The sequence below is a fragment of the Microcaecilia unicolor genome, chromosome 7 (genome assembly GCF_901765095.1).
Source record: "Microcaecilia unicolor chromosome 7, aMicUni1.1, whole genome shotgun sequence".
Classification (NCBI taxonomy): Eukaryota; Metazoa; Chordata; class Amphibia; order Gymnophiona; family Siphonopidae; genus Microcaecilia; species Microcaecilia unicolor.
In genome coordinates this window covers 303,891,151-303,911,457 of record NC_044037.1, presented here as the reverse complement: position 1 = coordinate 303,911,457, position 20,307 = coordinate 303,891,151, and the positions used below count along the sequence as shown (strand labels likewise).

General features: G+C 45.8%; 2 protein-coding genes across 6 annotated transcripts in view; one reads left to right on the top strand and one right to left on the bottom strand.

Moving 5' to 3' along the window:
• LOC115474511 (mitochondrial chaperone BCS1) overlaps positions 1–6,910 on the bottom strand; it is a 28,231-nt gene extending 21,321 nt beyond the window's left edge. The window contains exon 1 of one of the 2 annotated variants that reach the window (XM_030210002.1): positions 6,829–6,910. The gene's annotated coding sequence lies outside the window, so the exon portion shown is untranslated. Of the gene's footprint in view, positions 1–6,709; positions 6,777–6,828 lie in introns of those variants that run through there. The other variant, XM_030210003.1, reaches the window with a different exon arrangement.
• Positions 6,911–8,145: 1,235 nt separating this feature from the next.
• ZNF142 (zinc finger protein 142) overlaps positions 8,146–20,307 on the top strand; it is a 29,390-nt gene continuing 17,228 nt past the window's right edge. Inside the window, exons 1-3 of one of the 4 annotated variants that reach the window (XM_030209725.1) lie at positions 8,146–8,223; positions 8,440–8,729; positions 19,104–19,919. In XM_030209725.1, coding sequence (XP_030065585.1) covers positions 8,474–8,729; positions 19,104–19,919 — 1,072 coding nt within the window. In that variant the 5' untranslated portion in view covers positions 8,146–8,223; positions 8,440–8,473. Of the gene's footprint in view, positions 8,224–8,275; positions 8,363–8,439; positions 8,730–10,237; positions 10,314–19,103; positions 19,920–20,307 lie in introns of those variants that run through there. The other 3 variants (XM_030209726.1, XM_030209728.1, XM_030209727.1) reach the window with 3 other exon arrangements.

Here is a 20,307-nt window from a genome sequence, read left to right as displayed (position 1 = left end):
CATCTGCTAAAAAATGTCCAAATCCCAATTTTGGAAAGTCAGAATTTGGATGTTTCACACTGCAGTTTGTCCAAATAGCAAGAGGATGTGTTTTGGGTGGGTGCAGCGAAACAAGGAGACTTATGTCTGTGATTTATTATGTGGCTGTATAACATATTCCCCCCCCCCCCCCTGCATTTCTCTTGTTTGGCCAGCAGGTGGTGTCTGTTCTCCGCTTTAAAGCTGTTGCAGAGGCGACCGTTTTCCTTTCAGCCCTGAGGGAAAGTAATCTGCACTGCTATTGGTCAAATACCCCTCAGTGTTAATGCTCCGGGCTCTTATTGGCTCTAAAATACAAAATCCGGCCACAATATGGATTCCCCCAGTCTCAGAGAGAGAGTGTGGAGGGTAAAGATCTCTGCACTGAGACCCTGTGAGCAGTTATTTTCCAGAACTCTCCAGGTACAAGAAATTGTCTAGTTTGTTTTAATGTTGATACCTATTAATTTACCTGTTATTGTTTGCTATTTACATCTGTTTTTCCACCGTTCACTGTTCCACTTTTCTGACAATAAACCTATTAGTTTATTAGCTCTGCTGTGCCAGACTAAGAATCCTGGTGGTTTGTGTTTTTGGTCTGTGGGTGTTTTCTAGGAACTGTGGAACCCCTGGGATTACGGCCTAAGTGTCCTTAGAAACCACCGGGGAATTAACTTGTGGATGGAAGACTCGTCCAGAGGCAACAGAAACCCAGTGTGGTGGGATGGAGGGTATGCCAGTGTAGAGCACATGCACAGATGCAAGTGACCGCAGGGTTAACCCCAGGTGGGTGTTAAGCATTTTGTAACAGTGGGATTAGGAGGGCCCAAAAGTAGGACATCCAACAGCGATTTTCAAACAGGAAGAAATGTCCATATCTAAAAAGAAGGATGTTTTTATCAAGACCTATTTTCAGTCACATCCAAGTTACAAAAAGGTGGTCTGATTGAGCAGCTGATCACTGGAGGGATTAAAGCTTGTCCCTTCCTTGGTCCCTCCCCCAGTGGTTGCTGTTCTCCTCCCTCGCCCCTGAAAGGAAAACCAGGCTCTATGTCAGCTGCGGGTATTACGGTCATTCTGAACAAAGCAGTAAGCAGGTCAGAGGAGTAACCTGGAGGTTCATGTAGTGGTCTGTGTAAACCAAGGTCCCGGACACAGCTTCAAGTCCCACTGTAACTCTTAGTTACTTTTTCCCCCAGGAACAGAAAAATTCTTGCTACACCGAAAGATATAAGCCACCTGCAAATCTGAAGGCCACTGAAATGGTGTGCATTCAGGTATAATAGGTATCTTTCTGTTCCTGGAGGGATCACATTAAAAAAAAAGTTACAGTGGGATTTGAACCTGTGTCCCTTGGTTTACAGTCCACCTCATTAACCACTACACTACTCCTGCTCGTTTCCTCCCATTTATAAGTTAAACGTTTCAGTTTGTAAAATGGTTGTTCAGGATGGGCGTCTCCAGCATAAGGACACCATTCTCACGTATTTTCAAACAAGAAATCAGGACGTCTTTCCTGTTCAAAAATAGCTGAGGGATGGACAGGTTTTTTGGACGTTCTTTTGAAAATGCCCCTCCATGTGGCATCCCTAATCTCAACCCACCTAAAGTTGCTTTTCAGTTTCCTACCTCTCAGATTCATTTCATGTCCTCTAGTTTACAGTCTCTCCATATTTAGAAAAGAGCTGTTTGTTCATTTGCATTTTTCAAGTATTTAAATGTCTGTGTCATATCTGCCCTCCTCCAGGCTATACATATTCAATTCTCTTCTCATGCATCTTCTGGCGAAGATCCTATACCATTTTGGTTGCTTTCCTCTGGACCACTTTGTGTCCTTTTATTTTATCTATTTATTTTATTTAATTTATAAAGCTGTGAAAACAACATATGACCCACCTAAACTTCAGGAAAACATTAAAAACCAACCCGTTCAAAAAGGCATACCCCACCGACCCAGCATAACCACCTACACACTGCAACACAACAAAACCAAAGATCACTGGACAAGTCTCTCCCTGAGCCCCTACGTCTTGCCCCATCCTTGGCCACCTTTAAATCTAGACTGAAAGCCCACCTCTTTAACATTGCTTTTGACTCGTAACCACTTGTAACCACTCGCCTCCACCTACCCTCCTCTCTTCCTTCCCGTTCACATTAATTGATTTGATTACTTTATTTTTTGTCTACTAGATTGTAAGCTCTTTGAGCAGGGACTGTCTTTCTTCTATGTTTGTGCAGCGCTGCGTACACCTTGTAGCGCTATAGAAATGCTAAATAGTAGTAGTAGTAGTAGTCGTCCCCCTTCTCCTCCACTGCTAACTCCAGGCTTCGTTCCTTTTTCCCTCGCGGCACCTTATGCCTGGAATAAACTTCCTAAGCCTATACGTCTAGCTCCATCTCTACCTGTTTTCAAATCTATGCTGAAAACCCACCTTCTCACCACTGCTTTTGGCTTCTAGCCACTACTCAATTGCCTCCCCTTGTTCCTTCTCACCCAGTACTTCCCTCACCCTTAACTGTCTTGTCTGTCTGTATTATTTTAGATTGTAAGCTCTATTGAGCAGGGACTGTCTCTCCGTGTCAGGTGTTCAGCACTGCGTGCGTCTGGTAGTGCTATACAAATGTTAATAATAATAGTATTAATAATCGTATTGGACACTACACAATCTCCTCTCCTCGATCTCCATAGTAATGGACATAGTAATTACCTTCCTCTCCTCTAACCCCATTGTACCTGAAACACATGTATCTACAATCGATTTTATCACCTTGTATTTGTTTCTCTACCGGACTAGGCGAATGCCTTTACGGTATTGTGTAAGCCACATTGAGTCTGCAAATAGGTGGGAAAATGTGGGAAACAAATGAGACAAATAAAATAAATAAATGTGTGGTACAGAGTTAGTTGGGATAAATAGATGGTTAGCTAAACTGAAGGCAAGTTTGTTGTCTAGCTAAGCAAGAGATAAGGAACTGATGTAAGTTTCAGTGTGTGAAGGATGCTAGTCCAGGTGCAGAGTGAGTGTATAGTCAGTCACCCCATAGGAGCCAACTTTTCAAAATGATTGGGGGGGTGCTTAATTTTTTTTTTTACAGGTGGTGCATTCCCCCCTCCCTCCCACGTCCTCTCCTTCCTCCTTCTCCTCCGAGTTCCAGGCCCCCTCCCTCCCTCCAAATTCCAGGCCGCCCCCCCCTCCCTCCAAGTTCCAGGCCAGCCCCCCCTCCCGCCCTCCGAGTGCCAGTCCCAACCCCAGCCCTACCTCTTCTCCCACAACAGTCCTCCGCGCCACCCAGAATTTTAAAAGTCATCTTACCTCAGGGTCCCGGCGGCAGCAGTGAAAGGCGAGCAGGCTTGGCGTTTCAGCCTTCCCTTCTCTCTCAGCTCTGGTCCCACCCTTGCGGGACCAGAGCTGAGAGAGAAGGGAAGGCTGAAGCGCCGAGCCTGCTCGCCTTTCACTGCTGTCGCCGGGACCCCGAGGTAAGATGACTTTTAAAATTCTGGGCAGCACGCAGGAAGGCAAGGGCAGATCGGCGGAGGACTGTTGAGGGAGAAGAGGGCGGGCAGGTCAGGCTGGCGAAGGGAACTTCCGGTTCCAGCGGGTGAAAATATTGAGGGTGCTCGAGCACCCACGGAGTCGGCACCTATGAGTCACCACCCTATGTATTAAAGGCTTGGGAGAAAAGCCAGGCTTTCACCTGCTTCCTGAAGTAGAGGTAGTCTCAAGTTAGATGTAGCCCCTCAGGGAGTAAATTTCAGAGCGTGAGGGCTACTCCTGAGAAGGCTCATTGGCAGGTATCACATTGTACAATTTCTTTTGACTTTGAGAGGACCTTACAGGTCTTAAAGGTGTGTAAAGGGCTAACTTATTACTTAAGTACTCTGGCCCATTTTGTCTGAGGGCTTTGAAAATCAAGCATAGAGTTTTAAATTTAGCCCTCTAAAGGTACTGGCAGCCAGTGTAGTGTTTGCAGGAAGGGTGTATTGTACTGTTTTGGGACCTTGCCAAGTATTTGTAACCTGGACGGGCCACTGTTGGAAACAGGATGACGGGCTTGATCAGTGGCGTAGGAAGGGGAGGGCCGGTCCGCCCCGGGTGCACACGCTCGGGGGATGCCGACCTCGCTGGTTCTCTGCTCTCTCTGCCCCGGAACAGGTTACTTCCTGTTCCGGGGCAGAGAGAGCAGGGAACCAGCGGGGCCGACGCAGCTCCGAGTGACGTGCACTCGGAGTGGATCGGCCCTCCCGCAGATAAGAATGCGGTCCAGGGGGGGGGGGGGGTTTGCCGTGCTGCACCCGGGGGGGGGGGGGGGGGGGGGGTGCCCAGCGGCGACCCGCCCCGGGTGTCATTAGCCCTCGCTACGGCACTGGGCTTGAGAGATCTTCAGTCTGTTCCAGTATGGCAAAACTTATGTGCTTATATCAGTTGTGCTGCAGCATACAAACTCTTTTTGGTTTGGTTTATGTCCTTGGCAAGACACAGCCTCCAAAACTAATAACACAGTATTCCAAGTGTAGTCTGACTTGGACAGGGGCATTATCACACAATGTCCCTCTCTGGTGGTGCAGAAAAGCATCCTTCTGATCTTTCCCACAACTCTATCACATTGCTTCAGCACCCTGACATCTCTTTCCTGGTTCTTGTACATCAGCCTCTCACATTCTATCACATACAACTAACTCCTTAGGATTTCTGCACCCCAAACATATCACCCTACACCCTATTTGCACAACCCAAGCATCCTTCTGGCGAAATTAAGACCATCTTATGACAAATACTTCACTCAAGCTTGGAAAATATCCTGAAACTCAAAACCCAGCTTCACACCTGATGCATATATATTAACCATAAACACCACAGCTGTCATCCCCGGCTTAACACTACCATACACTTAGTGGTGGAGAAAAAAGCCTCTGTGACGCCACCCAGCCAGCCCAGAAATAGACTATAAGGTGTAGGCCTGGCGCACCCTCATCTGGCTAAAAAAAAACTCCACAATTACTCAGTGTTTGCAGGTGTACCTTATAAACCGTTTTTTTTACAAATTTCTTACACAATGACAGACCTATGCATATACTCCTTAGAGCACAGAATCTCAATCAGTACAATTCACGCAGTTTGTAATAGTACAAAATGAAATCAATCCTGCATTTTTACAGTCCTGGTGATTACAGCCACAAGCCACTTAACTTCAATCCAGTCGTTGTGTCTACGCTGTCCAAAAACTCACCGGCTTTAAGCCAACAGGGAGTCCCTGTTTCGTTCTGCTGCATCAGGGGTTCAATACTGCATCTCAGATACCAATCACATACGATCACCCCCCTCAAGTCCTGCACCTCTTTCATGCACAGAAGTACTTTTCCCACTAAACTTGGGAGTTTAGGGGGCGAAGTACCTCTGTTCCCATGGGAGTTTTGCAGCCCAAATGCATAATCCTGCATTTTGTTTAGCATTAAGCCTCACTAGATACCGCCTCATGTTACCCACCTTATCCGCAACATCCAGGTGGATGGTAGGTAGTCTTACACCACTGTTCTTTTATTAAACACTCCTGGGCTACATAGAGGCATATTTTCAAAGCACTTTGGGAGGCTAAGTTCCATAGGTTTCTATGGAACTTTGGGAGGCTAAGTGCTTTGAAAATGAGCTTGATAGTAACATAGTAGATGACGCCAGAAAAAGACCTGCACGGTCCATCCAGTCTGCCCAACAAGATAACTCATATTTGCTGCTTTTTGTGTATACCCTACTTTGATTTGTACCTGTGCTCTTCAGGGCACAGACCGTATAAGTCTGCCCCGCACTATCCCCGCCTCCCAACCACCAGCCCCGCCTCCCAACTACCAGCTCTGGCACAGACCGTATAAGTCTGCCCAGCACTATCTCCGCCTCCCAACCACCAGCCCTGCCTCCCACCACCGATTCTGGCACAGACTGTATAAGTCTGCCCAGCACTATCCTCGCCTCCCAACCACCGGCTCTAGCACAGACCATATAAGTCTGCCCAGCACTATCCCCGCCTCCCACCACCGGCTCTGGCACAGACCATGTAAGTCTGCCCAGCACTATCCCCGCCTCCCAACCACCAGCCCCGCCTCCCACCACTGGCTCTGGCACAGACCGTATAAGTCTGCCCAGCACTATCCCCGCCTCCCACCACAGGCTCTGGCACAGTCCGTATAAGTCTGCCCAGCACTATCCCCACCTCCCAACCACCAGCCCCGCCTCCCAACTACCAGCTCTGGCACAGACCGTATAAGTCTGCCCAGCACTATCTCCGCCTCTCAACCACCAGCCCTGCCTCCCACCACCGGCTCTGGCACAGACTGTATAAGTCTGCCCAGCACTATCCTCGCCTCCCAACCACCGGCTCTAGCACAGACCATATAAGTCTGCCCAGCACTATCCCTGCCTCCCAACCACCAGCCCCGCCTCCCATCACATTTGCTTTTATCATAAATAATCTTTCTATTGGGATATCCTAACATCTGCATTTGGCCATTTTCTCTTGAAGATACTTTATTTATTGCATTCGATATACTGCTCTCTGAACCATGTGCTCCTGTCAGTTTTCCTCCATGTTCTAGGTTACTTGGAAAATGTAGGATTCAAATGCAAAAATAAAATGTAACACAAACAAGTGGAACTGTTGCCTTTGTAGCATTGAAGCGTGGAAGAAACCCAAACTGCACCTGTGAGTTGTAGTTTTCTGTATTGCATCCTCCAAAGTAATGTTGTCCCCACCCACTGTCACCCAAGCCACTACTTCCCTTCCTTCAGCAGCAGCGACAATAAGCTAAACTTTACTCACCGCAGGGCCGCTTTCTCTATTGGCCTAGGCGGCCTGCTCTGCACCGGTCGGAAGAGGAACTGACGTCAGAGGGGCGGGACCGACCAGGAGAAAAAAAAAATCTGCTCCGCGCACGAAATATAACACATACCTAAGGCAAAGAGGTTGACCAGGACGGCATGACGTCAAAACGTTGAAGCCAAGTAAGTTAGTCTCTGCTTCCCCGTTCCCCGCACAGCCGTCTTCTTAGTACACTCAAAACAAAGCAAGCAAACCTATCAGCTGCTGCATCCTCGTTGTCCTTCTTTAGTGTTGGCAGCGTTTTTCTCTAATCTCACTTATATTTTCAAACATGTTGGTTTCATCAGTTACAGTACTAATTTTGTTCTACATTTTAAATCGTGTCATTTGGAGGGACTGCTACTACTACTACTTAACATTTCTATAGCGCTGCTAGGGTTACGCAGCGCTGTACAATTTAACATAAAAGGACAGGCCCTGCTCAAAGAGCTTACAATCTAAAGGACAAGTGAGTAGACTGGCTATAGGGACTCCGTGCAGAGATGTTTTTAGCTAGTAAAGGGGCCTTCGAGAATCAGCTACTTAACAGTCAGATTTACTATTTATAAAGCATACATTAATAAAAAACATGAATTAGGTTGAAATTGGGAACATTTAACACCTTTTTTTCCTGCCTACATCAAAAGAAAAAGATGGCATGTGGCAACTTGCTCCTTCTTGTTTTGTGGAATGCAGTGGTATATTATAAAAATGCACTTGCTTTTTTTTATTACTACTATTTCACAGATATGCATTGAATAATGAGGTAGGGGCTTCCTTCATGGATAAATGAACTAAAACAAAGTTTACAGCAAATGCACTTAATATGTAATACTTGGTATCAATAATGAAACAGTGATGGAATGTTCACATAGCAAGCAGACCACAGATTTATTTTCCATTGAACATAGCTGCGTAACCCTAGCAGCGCTATAGAAATGTTAAGTAGTAGTAGTAGCAGTCCCTCCAAATGACACAATTTAAAATGTAGAACAAAATTAGTACTGTAACTGATGAAACCAACATGTTTGAAAATATAAGTGAGATTAGAGAAAAACGCTGCCAACACTAAAGAAGGACAACGAGGATGCAGCAGCTGATAGGTTTGCTTGCTTTGTTTTGAGTGTACTAAGAAGACGGCTGTGCGGGGAACGGGGAAGCAGAGACTAACTTACTTGGCTTCAACGTTTTGACGTCATGCCGCGCTGGTCAACCTCTTTGCCTTCGCATGTGTTATATTTCGCGCGGACCAGCTTTTTTTTTTTTCTTCTGGTCGGTCCCGCCCCTCTGACGTCAGTTCCTCTTCCGACCGGTGCAGAGCAGGCCGCCTACGTCAATAGAGAAAGCGGCCCTGCGGTGAGTAAAGTTTAGCTTATTGTCTTTGCTGCTGAAGGAAGGGAAGTAGTGGCTTGGCTGACAGTGGGTGGGGGAGGGGGAGGTAGGAAATGGACAGCATTACTTTGCAGGATGCAATCCAGAAAACTACAACTCACAGGTGCAGTTTGGGTTTCTTCCACTCTTCAATGCTACAAAGGCAACAGTTCACTTGTTTGTGTTGCAATTTTTTTTCAGGTGCTAATGTGACCACTGAAAACACTGCATCCTGATGACCACTGAGGACGCAGCTGCACAGGGCTCCAGCATGGTAGGGGCACTGTTAATACCTTCAGCAGCCTCCAGAAGCTCCTTCCATGAGAGCAGTGGGACTGCCAAGGAGGGCATGATGGGGGTAGACATGAGCTCCCCACTGACTGTTGAGCTGAGCTGTCTGAGATCAGGAGCATCCACTGGCAGAGAAAATGTACTTCCAGGAACAGCTGCTGTAGAAGCATCAGGAGAGATTCACAGTTGCAAAACTGCAGGTGCAGGACCCCTTTCTCCTTACTGCATTAACCCATCACCTGTGCAAGTACTCTGAATTTTGCCATATCCATGTTTTCACACTTACAGAGCTGTCTTAGCTGCTCACTTATCTGTTGCCCGTTACCAAAGCTACTGTCTGGACCAGGGTTTAGGAAAACGTGCTCAAATGTTACCCCAAATGCTTTTCAGCTGTGCTTGCCCATAGGGGCAGCAGCTTTTGAGCGAAATTGTCTGTCCAATTTGCTGGCACATGCACATGGAAGATATTTCTATGATCAGGAGAGAGTACATCCTCAGGTGGGATGTTACAGTGCTGGCTAGTGTAGAAATTATTGAAGACCAGAGGAAAAGAGCTGGAATGGTTTAAATGTCCAGACAGTATAATGCATGTACGAGAATGGGCTGAATGACTCTTGTTTCATTTAACCTGAAGAAGGGAAGACTGAGGGGTGCCTTGATAAGTCTTTGAATACATAAAAGAGGTTGATGATCAGTTCTTCAACCTATACTGAGGGAGCAGCAAAACGTAATGACCTTAATTCCAGCAGGAGAGACATTTGAGCAGTAAGACATGGGGACAATATACCCCAGGAAATGTTTGTCATTGGATAGTTTTAAGATCAAGCAAGGAAACATCTATCTGGGCCAGTCTAGGTACAGAGAGCCTTTCCCAGAGGTAGTGGATGAACTGGATGTCCTTCCTGTTTCATATTTTTGGGATTCTTCAGTAATACAAATGGACCTCTTGCTTTTACTGGTTGAAGGATAAGTAGCTGTATTAGATAATTTGACTTCCTTATCCTGCAAGACCAGTCCAAGTGAATGGAGGCAGAGAACACTGACATTTCAGTGGCATCATCAGTAGCACGAGGACTGGTGCAGCACTGGAATCTGCCAGTATTTCTCTGCCTCCAGCAGATGGTGCATATAGTCTGGTATAGCAGGATGGCTTCAAGTCTGATTCCCGGGGGCATGATTTATAGCCCAGATTCTATCATCGGGTAAAAAACTCCACTTGTGTAAACTTGTGTTAAACAACAATGCCTGCGTTTCTAAACTTCGATATTGTATAATATTAGTCAGGCATGATTCTGCATAGTAGCACTGCTAAGCTTACAGCATTTTGACTTAAACAACAAATTTATAATGAACGCTCTCTTATCTTAATATCCAATGTCCAACGGGGGCCACTGCCGTTTCACTCTTACAACGGAGCTTCCTCAGGGACAGGGTTTGAAAGTGATTTGAAAGCGTAATTCTGTGATTCTGTGAAAGAAACATGAAAGATATAAGCTTAGACAATCAATTTAACGTTGTATATAAACGCACAAAGGCATGAACACTTGGTGTAGCTTACAGCTTGACGGAGCGCCAACTCTTACAAAATGGCGTCTCGACGTCATCGGTCTGTCATCTGATATTTATACAAATATAGATAGGTTGTTTGGAATTGATTAATTGCAAGACGACCCAGATTGGCTGATGACCTAATAGAAAACATGCCAATCAATGGCAAGAAGAAAAGCCACGTAAAAGCCGAGACAGTCATGCATTTTAAAGGTAGAGCCCCCGGATAACCAAAGGTTTGTTTTAGCTGGAAACTGGGGGGCTTTGGGCTGTAATGGGTTTATTAGAGAATAGTGAACTCTTGCAAGACTGTCTTTACTAGAGTCCCCTTTCCGCACTAACACGTACCCTATTGTCTAGACCCATATATCTACCCTCTTTCCTTTCCTGATAACTCTGATAGAGGATAGGCTTTTCTAACTGCTTCTGGTCCTGTAGCATTCTAACTTTGTGGAAAAGGTTCTGCCAATCCTAGTTATATTCTAGTGGAATTTGAAAGTTAAATTAACTGAAAATTTTTTGATCAGACTGTATCAGTTCTGGTCATACCTAGAGAAGTTTTTTGATACAGCGCTTGCCTGACTCACTGGGACTTATAATCCCACCCACCCCAGGGTTTTCCAGTCATATATAGACAAGCCAAAACACTTTACTCCTCAATCACACACAGGCAATCTTGCAGACTGTTAACCCCATCATAGTACACCTGTTCATAACCATTTCAACCAATCAGGATGACTTTTATTCTCTATAATAATTGTGGTGCTTTAGTTTTAAGGCCAGTCAGCTGGAGACTTAAGGCTTGTCTTATCTGTCTTCAGCTCGCTAGTTTAAAACAGGAACTCAGTAAAGTAAAGCAGGAATTGGATGCGCTTAAAGCAGCTTCTAGGACTCCACAAAATCATACTGCACAGAATCATATCAACTTCTCACCACTGCCTCAAATGATAAAACCACCTAAGAATAGATGGTTCACGGTAGGCTCAGGCAGACTTCGTTATGTGACACAGACGCATCCGCAATCACAAGTGTTGCCCCTACAGAATTCTTTTGCTCCATTACAGCACTGTGATGTTCCTGAAAATAGAACTGAGGCGGAAGAAAAAGCAATGAAGGTAGAACAAAAAGATATGAAGGTACCCAAAGAGAAAAGACACCCCCAAATCACTAATGTTGAAACTCGTACCAGGAAACTGTTGCTACTACTACTACTACTATTATTATTTAGCATTTCTATAGCGCTACAAGGCGTACGCAGTGCTGCACAAACATAGAAGAAAGACAGTCCCTGCTCAAAGAGCTTACAATCTAATAGACAAAAAATAAAGTAATCAAATCAATTAATGTGTACAGGAAGGAGGCGAGGAGGGTAGGTGGAGGCGAGTGGTTACAAGTGGTTACGAGTCAAAAGCAATGTTAAAGAGGTGGGCTTTAAGTCTATATGTAAAGGTGGCCAAGGATGGGGCAAGATGTAGGGGCTCAGGAAGTTTATTCCAGGCATAGGGTGCAGCGAGACAGAAGGCGCGAAGTCTGGAGTTGGCAGTAGTGGAGAAGGGAACAGATAAGAAGGATTTATCCATGGAGCGGAGTGCACGGGAAGGGGTGTAGGGAAGGACGAGTGTGGAGAGATACTGGGGAGCAGCAGAGTGAGTACATTTATAGGTTAGTAGAAGAAGTTCAAGGGGCCATGCAAAGTGAAATGCCTTCCAGGCTCCTCAGCTACCAGGAGTACCAAGCAAATCATCTCTATAATCAGAGGAGAAACTAAGGAGTCAAACACTGATGTTGTTATCCACCTGGGAACAAATGACTTCTCCAGTAATACCCCACTTGCCACGCAGAGAGCTTTTCAGGAGCTGGGAGAGGGGTTAAAACCTTTGATACAAGCAATAGTTTTCTCTGAAGTACTACCTACCTTTTGGAAAGGGAGAGAAAAGATTGCAAAGTACTGAGAATTTCAATAGCTGGCTCAAAGCCAGAGCCAGTGGTGGGAGGCGGGACTGGAGGTTGGGAGGCAGGGATAGTGCTGGGCAGACTTATACGGTCTGTGCCAGAGCCGGTGGTGGGAGGCGGGGATAGTGCTGGGCAGACTTATACGGTCTGTGCCAGAGCCGGTGGTTGGGAGACGGGGCTGGTGGTTGGGAGGCGGGGATAGTGCTGGGCAGACTTATACAGTCTGTTCCCTGAAGAGCACAGGTACAAATCAAAGTAGGGTATACACAAAAAGTAGCACACATGAGTTGTCTTGTTGGGCAGACTGGATGGACTGTGCAGGTCTTTTTCTGCCATCATCTACTACTATGACTGATTTAGGTACATAGGAGGATGGGGCAATACATGGAAAAACAAGACTATTCTGTAACGATGGGCTGAATCTCACTGCGGCAGGAAAAAAAAACATCATTGGGGAGAAATTCAGACAATATATTTCTAGGCATTTCTAGTGGAGGAGTGGCCTAGTGGTTAGGGTGGTGGACTTTGGTCCTGGGGAACTGAGGAACTGAGTTTGATTCCCACTTCAGGCACAGGCAGCTCCTTGTGACTCTGGGCAAGTCACTTAACCCTCCATTGCCCCATGTAAGCTGCATTGAGCCTGCCATGAGTGGGAAAGCGCGGGGTACAAATGTAACAAAAAAAAAAAAACTAGAAGGCGGGGGTGGCATATGGAGGCAGTTCAGTTCAAGTGGTCACCCCCAGCTAAAACTAAAGACAAGTTGCGTCAGTAGAAAAGAAAGCAATGAAAACAACAATCTTAGGAAATCACTTCTTACCAACACAGCAGGAAGTGAAACTAAACAAGAAACTAAACAGAAGAAAAAAATTCCACGGAAATGTAGATGGAAAGCGATGACCACAAATGCTCGCAGTCTATGACCTTCAAGCCCTGATGTTGGAGGCAGACTTAGATGTTGTTGCAATCACGGAGACGTGGTTCAATGGTTCCCATGAATGGGATGCAAACATACCAGGCTATAATCTATTTAGGAAGGATAGAGATGGTCGTAAAGGTTGAGGAGTAGCTCTATATGTGAGAAATGATATCGCAGCGACTGAAATGACAGGGACCCCTAGGAAGAAGCGATATGGATCACCTTAAAAAGAGATGATAGAACCTCTGTCCACGTGGGTGTTGTCTACAGACCTCCGACACAATTAGAGGAACTAGATAAAGATCTGATCGCAGATATTCAAAAGTTGGGAAAGAAGAGAGGTGCTATTGCTGGGAGATTTCAATCTGCTGGATGTAGATTGGAAGGTTCCATCTGCGGAATCAGAAGGAAGTAGAGAGATTGTGGATGCTTTCCAAAGTGTTCTTCTCAGACAAATGATGATGGAACCCACGAGGGAGGCAGCAGCACTGGATCTGGTGCTCACAAATGGGGATAGTGTGTCAAATGTCCAAGTGGGTGCCCACCTGGGCAGCAGTGACCACCAAACAGTTTGGTTTGATATGACAGCTAAAGTGGAGGGCAGCCGCTCAAAACTCAAAGTCCTGGATTTCAAGCATGCTGACTTTAGTAAAATGGGGGAATACCTGAAGAAGGAGCTGATGGGCTGGGAAGACGTATGAGAAGTGGAAGGGCAGTGGTCCAGGCTGAAAGAAACTATAAATAGGGCCACAAACCTTTATGTAAGGAGAGTAAATAAAAGCAAGAGAAAAAGAAAACCAATATAGCTCTCCAAGCAAGTGGCTGAGAAAGTAAAGGCTGAAAAGTTGGCATTCCAGAAATACAGGAAAACTCAAGAAGAGGAACACGGAGAAGAATATCGGATGAAACTGAAAGAAGCCAAGAGAGAGGTACGTCTGGCGAAAGCGCAAGCAGAAGAACAAATGGCTTGAAATGTAAGGAGGGGTGACAAAAATTTCTTCAGGTATATTAGTGAAAGGAAAATGACTAAAAAGGGAATTGTGAGACTGAAAGATGCTGCGAACCGCTATGTAGATAATGATGAAGAAAAAGCAAATTTGCTAAATAGATACTATTCTGTTTTCACTGAAGAAAATCCTGGAGAAGGACCGCGATGGACTGCAAAAAGTACAAATGAGATTGAAGTGGATAGAGCACCGTTCACGGAAGAGAGTGTGTATGAACAGCTTGAAAAGCTAAAGGTGGACAAAGCCATGGGACCGGACGGGATCCACCCCAGGATATTGAGGGAGCTCAGAGAGGTTCTGGCTGGTCCTCTTAAAGATTTGTTTATTAAATCCTTGGAGACGGGAGAGGTTCCGTGGGATTGGAGAACAGCGGATGTGGTCTCTATCACAAAAGTTGTGATAGGGAAGAAGCTGGAAACTACAGGCCGGTAACTTTGGTTATTGGAAAAGTAATGGAAGCGATGCTGAAGGAAAGGATAGTGAATTTCCTGGAAGCCAATAAGTTGCAAGATCCAAGACAACATGGTTTTACCAAAGGTAAATCATTCCAAATGAATCTCATTGAATTCTTTGGATGACAGGAGAATTGAATCACTGACGTGCTATAGACGTAATCTACTTAGATTTCACCAAAGCTTTTGACACGGTTCCCCACAGGAGGCTCTTGAATAAACTTGACAGGCTGAAGATAGGACCCGACGTGGTGAACTGGATTAGGAACTGGTTGACGGACAGACGCCAGAGGGTGGTGGTGAATGGAATTCGCTCGGAGGAGGGAAAGGTGAGTAGTGGTGTGCCTCAGGGATCGGTACTGGGGCCGATTCTGTTCAATATATTTGTGAGTGACATTGCCGAAGGGTTAGAAGGTGAAGTTTGCCATTTTGCGGATGATACTAAGATTTGTAACACAGTGGATACCCAGGAGGGAGTGGAAAACATGAAAAAGGATCTGCAGAAGCTAGAAGAATGGTCTAAGGTTTGGCAATTAAAATTCAATGTGAAGAAATGCAAAGTGATGCACTTAGGAAGTAGAAATCCATGGGAGACGTATGTGTTAGGCGGTGAGAGTCTGATATATACGGACGGGGAGAGGGATCTTGGGGTGATAATATCTAAGGATCTGAAGGTGACGAAACAGTGTGACAAGGCGGTGGCCGTAGCGAGAAGGTTGCTAGGCTGTATAGAGAGAGGTGTGACCAGCAGAAAAAAGGAGGTTTTAATGCCCCTGTATAAGTCGTTGGTGAGGCCCCACCTGGAGTATTGTGTTCAGTTTTGGAGGCTGTATCTTGCTAAGGATGTAAAAAAAATTGAAGCGGTGCAAAGAAAAGCTACGAGAATGGTATGGGATTTGCGTTACAAGACGTATGAGGAGAGACTTGCTGAACTAAACATGTATACCCTGGAGGAAAGGAGAAACAGGGGTGATATGATACAGACGTTCAAATATTTGAAAGGTATTAATCCTCAAACGAACCTTTTCCAGAGATGGGAAGGCGGTAGAACTAGAGCACATGAAATGAGATTGAAGGAGGACAGACTCAAGAAAAATGTCAGGAACTATTTTTTCACAGAGAAGAGTGGTGAATACTTGGAATGCCCTCCCGAGGGAGGTGGTGGAGATGAAAACGGTAACGGAATTTAAAATGCATGGGATAAACATAAAGGAATCCTGTTCAGAAGGAACGGATCCTCAGAAGCTTAGCAGAGGTTGGGTGGCAGAGCCGGTGGTGGGAGGCGGGGCTAGTGCTGGGCAGACTTCTACGGTCTGTGCCCTGAAAATGACAGACACAAATCAAGGTCAGGTATACACAAAAAGTACCACATATGAGTTTATCCTGTTGGGCAGACTGGATGGACCGTGCAGGTCTTTCTCTGCCATCATCTACTACGTTACTATGTCTTACATAAGTATTGCCATACTGGGAAAGACCAAAGGTCCATCAAGCCCAGCATCCTGTTTCCAACAGTGGCCAATCCAGGTCACAAATACCTGGCAAGATCCCAAAAAAGTACAAAAACATTCTATACTGCTTATTCCAGAAATAGTGGATTTTCCCCAAGTCCATTTAATAATGGTCTATGGACTTTTTCTTTAGGAAGCCATCCAAACCTTTTTTAAACTCCGCTAAGCTAAACGCCTTTACCACATTCTCTGGCAACGAATTCCAGAGTTTAATTACACGTTGAGTGAAGAAATATTTTCTCCGATTTCGTTTTAAATTTACTACATTGTAGCTTCATCGCATGCCCACTAGTCCTAGTATTTTTGGAAAGCGTAAACAGACGCTTCACATCTACCCGTTCCACTCCATTCATTATTTTATGGACCTCTATCATATCTACTACTACTTATCATTTCTTCATTTCTATAGCGCTACTAGATGTACGCAGCGCTGTACACTTGAACATGAAGAGACTCCCCTCAGCTGCCTTTTCTCCAAGCTGAAGAGCCCTAGACGCTTTAGCCTTTCCTCATAGGGAAGTCGTCCCATCCCTTTTATCATTTTCGTCACCCTTCTCTGCACCTTTTCTAATTCCACTATATCTTTTTTGAGATACGGCAAGCAGAATTGAACACAATATTCGAGGTGCGGTCGCACCATGGAGCGATACAAAGGTATTATAACATCCTCATTTTTGTTTTCCATTCCTTTCCTAATAATACCTAACATTCTATTTGCTTTCTCAGCTGCAGCAGCACACTGAGCAGAAGGTTTCAACGTATCATTTATTTATTTATTTGTTACATTTGTATCCCACATTTTCCCACCTATTTGTAGGCTCAATGTGGCTTACATAGTACCGGAGAGGCCTTTGCAGGCTCCGGTGTGAACAAATACAGGATGATGTGGTAAGATCAAGTTCATGTGGCACAGCCACATTAGGGAATCGGAGAACGGAAGAGTTGTGTTATCATCAACAACGACACCTAGATCCCTTTCTTGGTCCGTGACTCCTAACTTGCATGACGTAGCTGTAGTTTGGTTTCCTCTTTCCCAGATGCATCACTTTGCACTTGCTCATATTAAACGTCATCTGCCATTTAGACACCCAGTTTCCCAGTCTCGTAAGGTCCTCTTGTAATTTTTCACAATCCTGCAAATTAACGACTTTGAATAACTTTGTGTCATCAGCAAATTTAATTAGCTCACTAGTTACTCCCATCTCTAGGTCATTTATAAATATGTTAAAAAAACAGCAGTTCCAGCACAGAGCCCTGGGGAACTCCACTAACTACCCTTCTCCATTGAGAATACTGACAATTTAACCCTACTCTCTGTTTTCTATCTTTTAACCAGTTTTTAATCCACAATAGGACACTACTTCCTATCTCATGACTCTCCAATTTCCTCTGGAGTCTTTAATGAGGTACTTTGTCAAACGCCTTCTGAAAATCCAGATACACAATATCAACTGGCTCAACTTTATCCACATGCTTGTTCACCCCTTCAAAGAAATGTAGTAGATTGGTGAGGCAAGATTTCCCTTCATTAAATCCGTAGTTTGGAGCCTCTGCCTTACTGAGGGAAAAAAGAGAGGCAAGAAATCTTAACACTGCCTAGGAGCCCAGGATCAGAAAATCACTCTAAACTATTTGACCTTTTTGCCCTGATCAACATTCAGTCTAGTTACCAGAATTCAGGACATGTCTGCTCTGAGACCTACTACTACTATTACTTAACATTTCTAGAGCGCTACTAGGGTTACGCAGCGCTGTACAAATTAACGAATAAGGACGGTCCCTGCTCAGAAGAGCTTACAATCTAAAGGACGAAATGTCAAGTTGGGGTAGTTGAGATTTCCTGAGAAGCGGTGTAGTGATTAGGTGCCGAAGGCGACATTGAAGAGGTGGGCTTTGAGCAATGATTTGAAGATGGTTTGGGAGGGGGCCTGCAAATTAGTCTCTAAATATAAATTGCTCTTCGCCTCCTCTTTCTGCTTCATGAGCCCGCCTTACTGGAATGCTCTGCCTTCAGCGTTAAAAGAGACTACCGACCACATTCAGTTCAAGAAATTTCTCAAAACGTATCTATGTGAAAGAACCTACTCCTCTGCTACTTAATTCCCTGCTGTCCCGCATTTGTCCTCCCTGTTGTCTCCCCCCCCCCCCAAACCCCCACCCCCCAAAAAACGTTCCTTGCTCTCTATTCCGCCATTGTATTATTATGTTGTTAGCCACATAGAGCCTGCTATGCTGGGAATATGTGGGATACAAATGTTCAAAAATAAATAAATAAATTACTGTCCAGATTGCGCAGGAGGAAGTGCAATTAGAAAGACGAGGTTTTGCTGCACTTTTATCTGGGAAAGAAGAGGCAGCTTTCAGAGCAGACTTGTTCATTTAAGTTGAGGTGCAGAGTCCACCTGTAGTATTGCTATGTGGAAATTGCAACTCATGGGTCATGTGGGGAAATAATGGATTGGGACTGTTGGCACAAGAATCCTTTTATTTAAAAAAAAAAAAAAAAAAGTAATTTCTTTATTTTCACTGCTGTAAATTTAGAGCTGAAAGGTGGTCCCAGTGGCTGTAGGTGTTAATCAAACATATAAACGGCGAGTGACCGAACTCACTCGCAAATGCGCAGTAAAGACCCTCTCTGTCCCACCCCCGCGTCAATACGTGATGATGGGGCGGGACAGAGAGGGTCTCTACTGCGCAAGGGGAGGGACGAAACCGCCGTCGCTACCGCTCCCCCCCCCCCCCCCCCAAGGTCGCCGCCGACACCCACCCTCCACCCGGGCCCTCGCTCCGCTATAGAAACAGCGCCAACGCAGCACACAGCTCAGCTGAGCTGTGTGCTGCGTTCCCGGGCTGTTTCAATAGCGAAGCGAGGGCCCGGCCCGGGTGGAGGGGTGGCGGCGACTCCGGGGGGCAGCGGCGAGCTCAGCAGCGGGGGGGGGGGGGGCCTTGCAGCGGCGAGAAGAAGGGGCCTTTCAACCCCCCCCAGTCCTATACTAGCCCGTTTTTACGGGCTCAACAGCTAGTATTTTGAAGAGTCAACCTGCAACTACTTGAAAAAATAACATTGACTTCGCTTTTCAGAAGCTCTGTTCTTTGAGAGTCTGTAAAGAGTTCCCATGTTAGGGGAAGAGAGGCTGTATTGTGCCTTTCAATTCATTTCTGTGTGGTATTTTGTTTAATCTATAGGCGATGTCGTTGAGGAAGGCACAGAGTATCTGTTCAAAACCCACATGTGTCCCGAGTGCAGGCGATGCTTTAAGAAGAGGACTCACCTGGTGGAACACCTTCACCTGCACTTCCCAGACCCCAGCCTGCAGTGCCCAAACTGTCACAAGTTCTTCACTAGCAGGAGCAAGCTGAAGATCCACATGATGCGGGAGGTTGGCGAGAAGAGCCACCGCTGCCCCCTGTGTGACTACAGCTCAGTGGAGAAGAATGCCCTAAACCGCCACATGGCATCTATGCACGATAACATTTCAAACTTCTATTCCGACGTGTACTCGTGCCCAGTGTGCGAGCAGAAGTTCCGACTCAGCCAGGCCCTGAAGGATCATCTCAAGACCCATAAAACCCAGCAACAGATGCTGAGATGTTTCCAAGATGGCTGCGGCTGCTCTACAGAGGACCGCAAGGAGTTTATCCGTCACCTGAAGGAGGCACATGGTACCAAGGCAGTGGAGTGCAGGTACTACGCCTGCTCCCTGCTTTTTCCCACACGCGACGAGATGGAGGCCCATCGCAAGAGTCACTATGCTTTCCACTGTGAGCAGTGTGACTTTGTCTGCTCCAACAAGCATGCTTACCACCAACACAAGCGACGTGGCCATGCTGGCAGTGAGGAGCTGCACTGTAACTTCTGCCCCTACACCACCTTCAACCCCGTGGAGTTTAGTGACCACGTGGGGAAGATGCATGCTAATGAGAAGATCCACAAGTGTACCGAGTGTGACTTTGCCACAGCCCACAAGCGGGTCCTGCTCCGTCATATGCTCCTGCACACAGGTGAGGTTCCAGTGTGACCAGCTTGCACGCCCACCCAGGCAGATTTGATGTACAGGATGAGGGCGATTTGGGGATTTTTAGCCTGTCCAAATAATAATCAAGGTGGCTAAAGCATTAATAGAATTCAGGTTCAGTTAGTGTCGATCCAGAAATGCTTAGTGTGCTGCAGTCCAATCTGGGTTGAGTGGGAAAGTGAAAAGGCGTTCAGTAGTGTAGTTGCAAGGATCAGGGCTTTTTTTGAGGGGGTACTTGGGGGTACTGAGTACCGGCACCTTTTCCATTGTCTGCTAAAATTGACCCATGGTCCCCAAGTTGTAATGAAAGAGCTCAGGTTCTACACAACAATTCTGCCTTGTCATAAATTCTGTTACTGGTTGCAGGGGGCTTA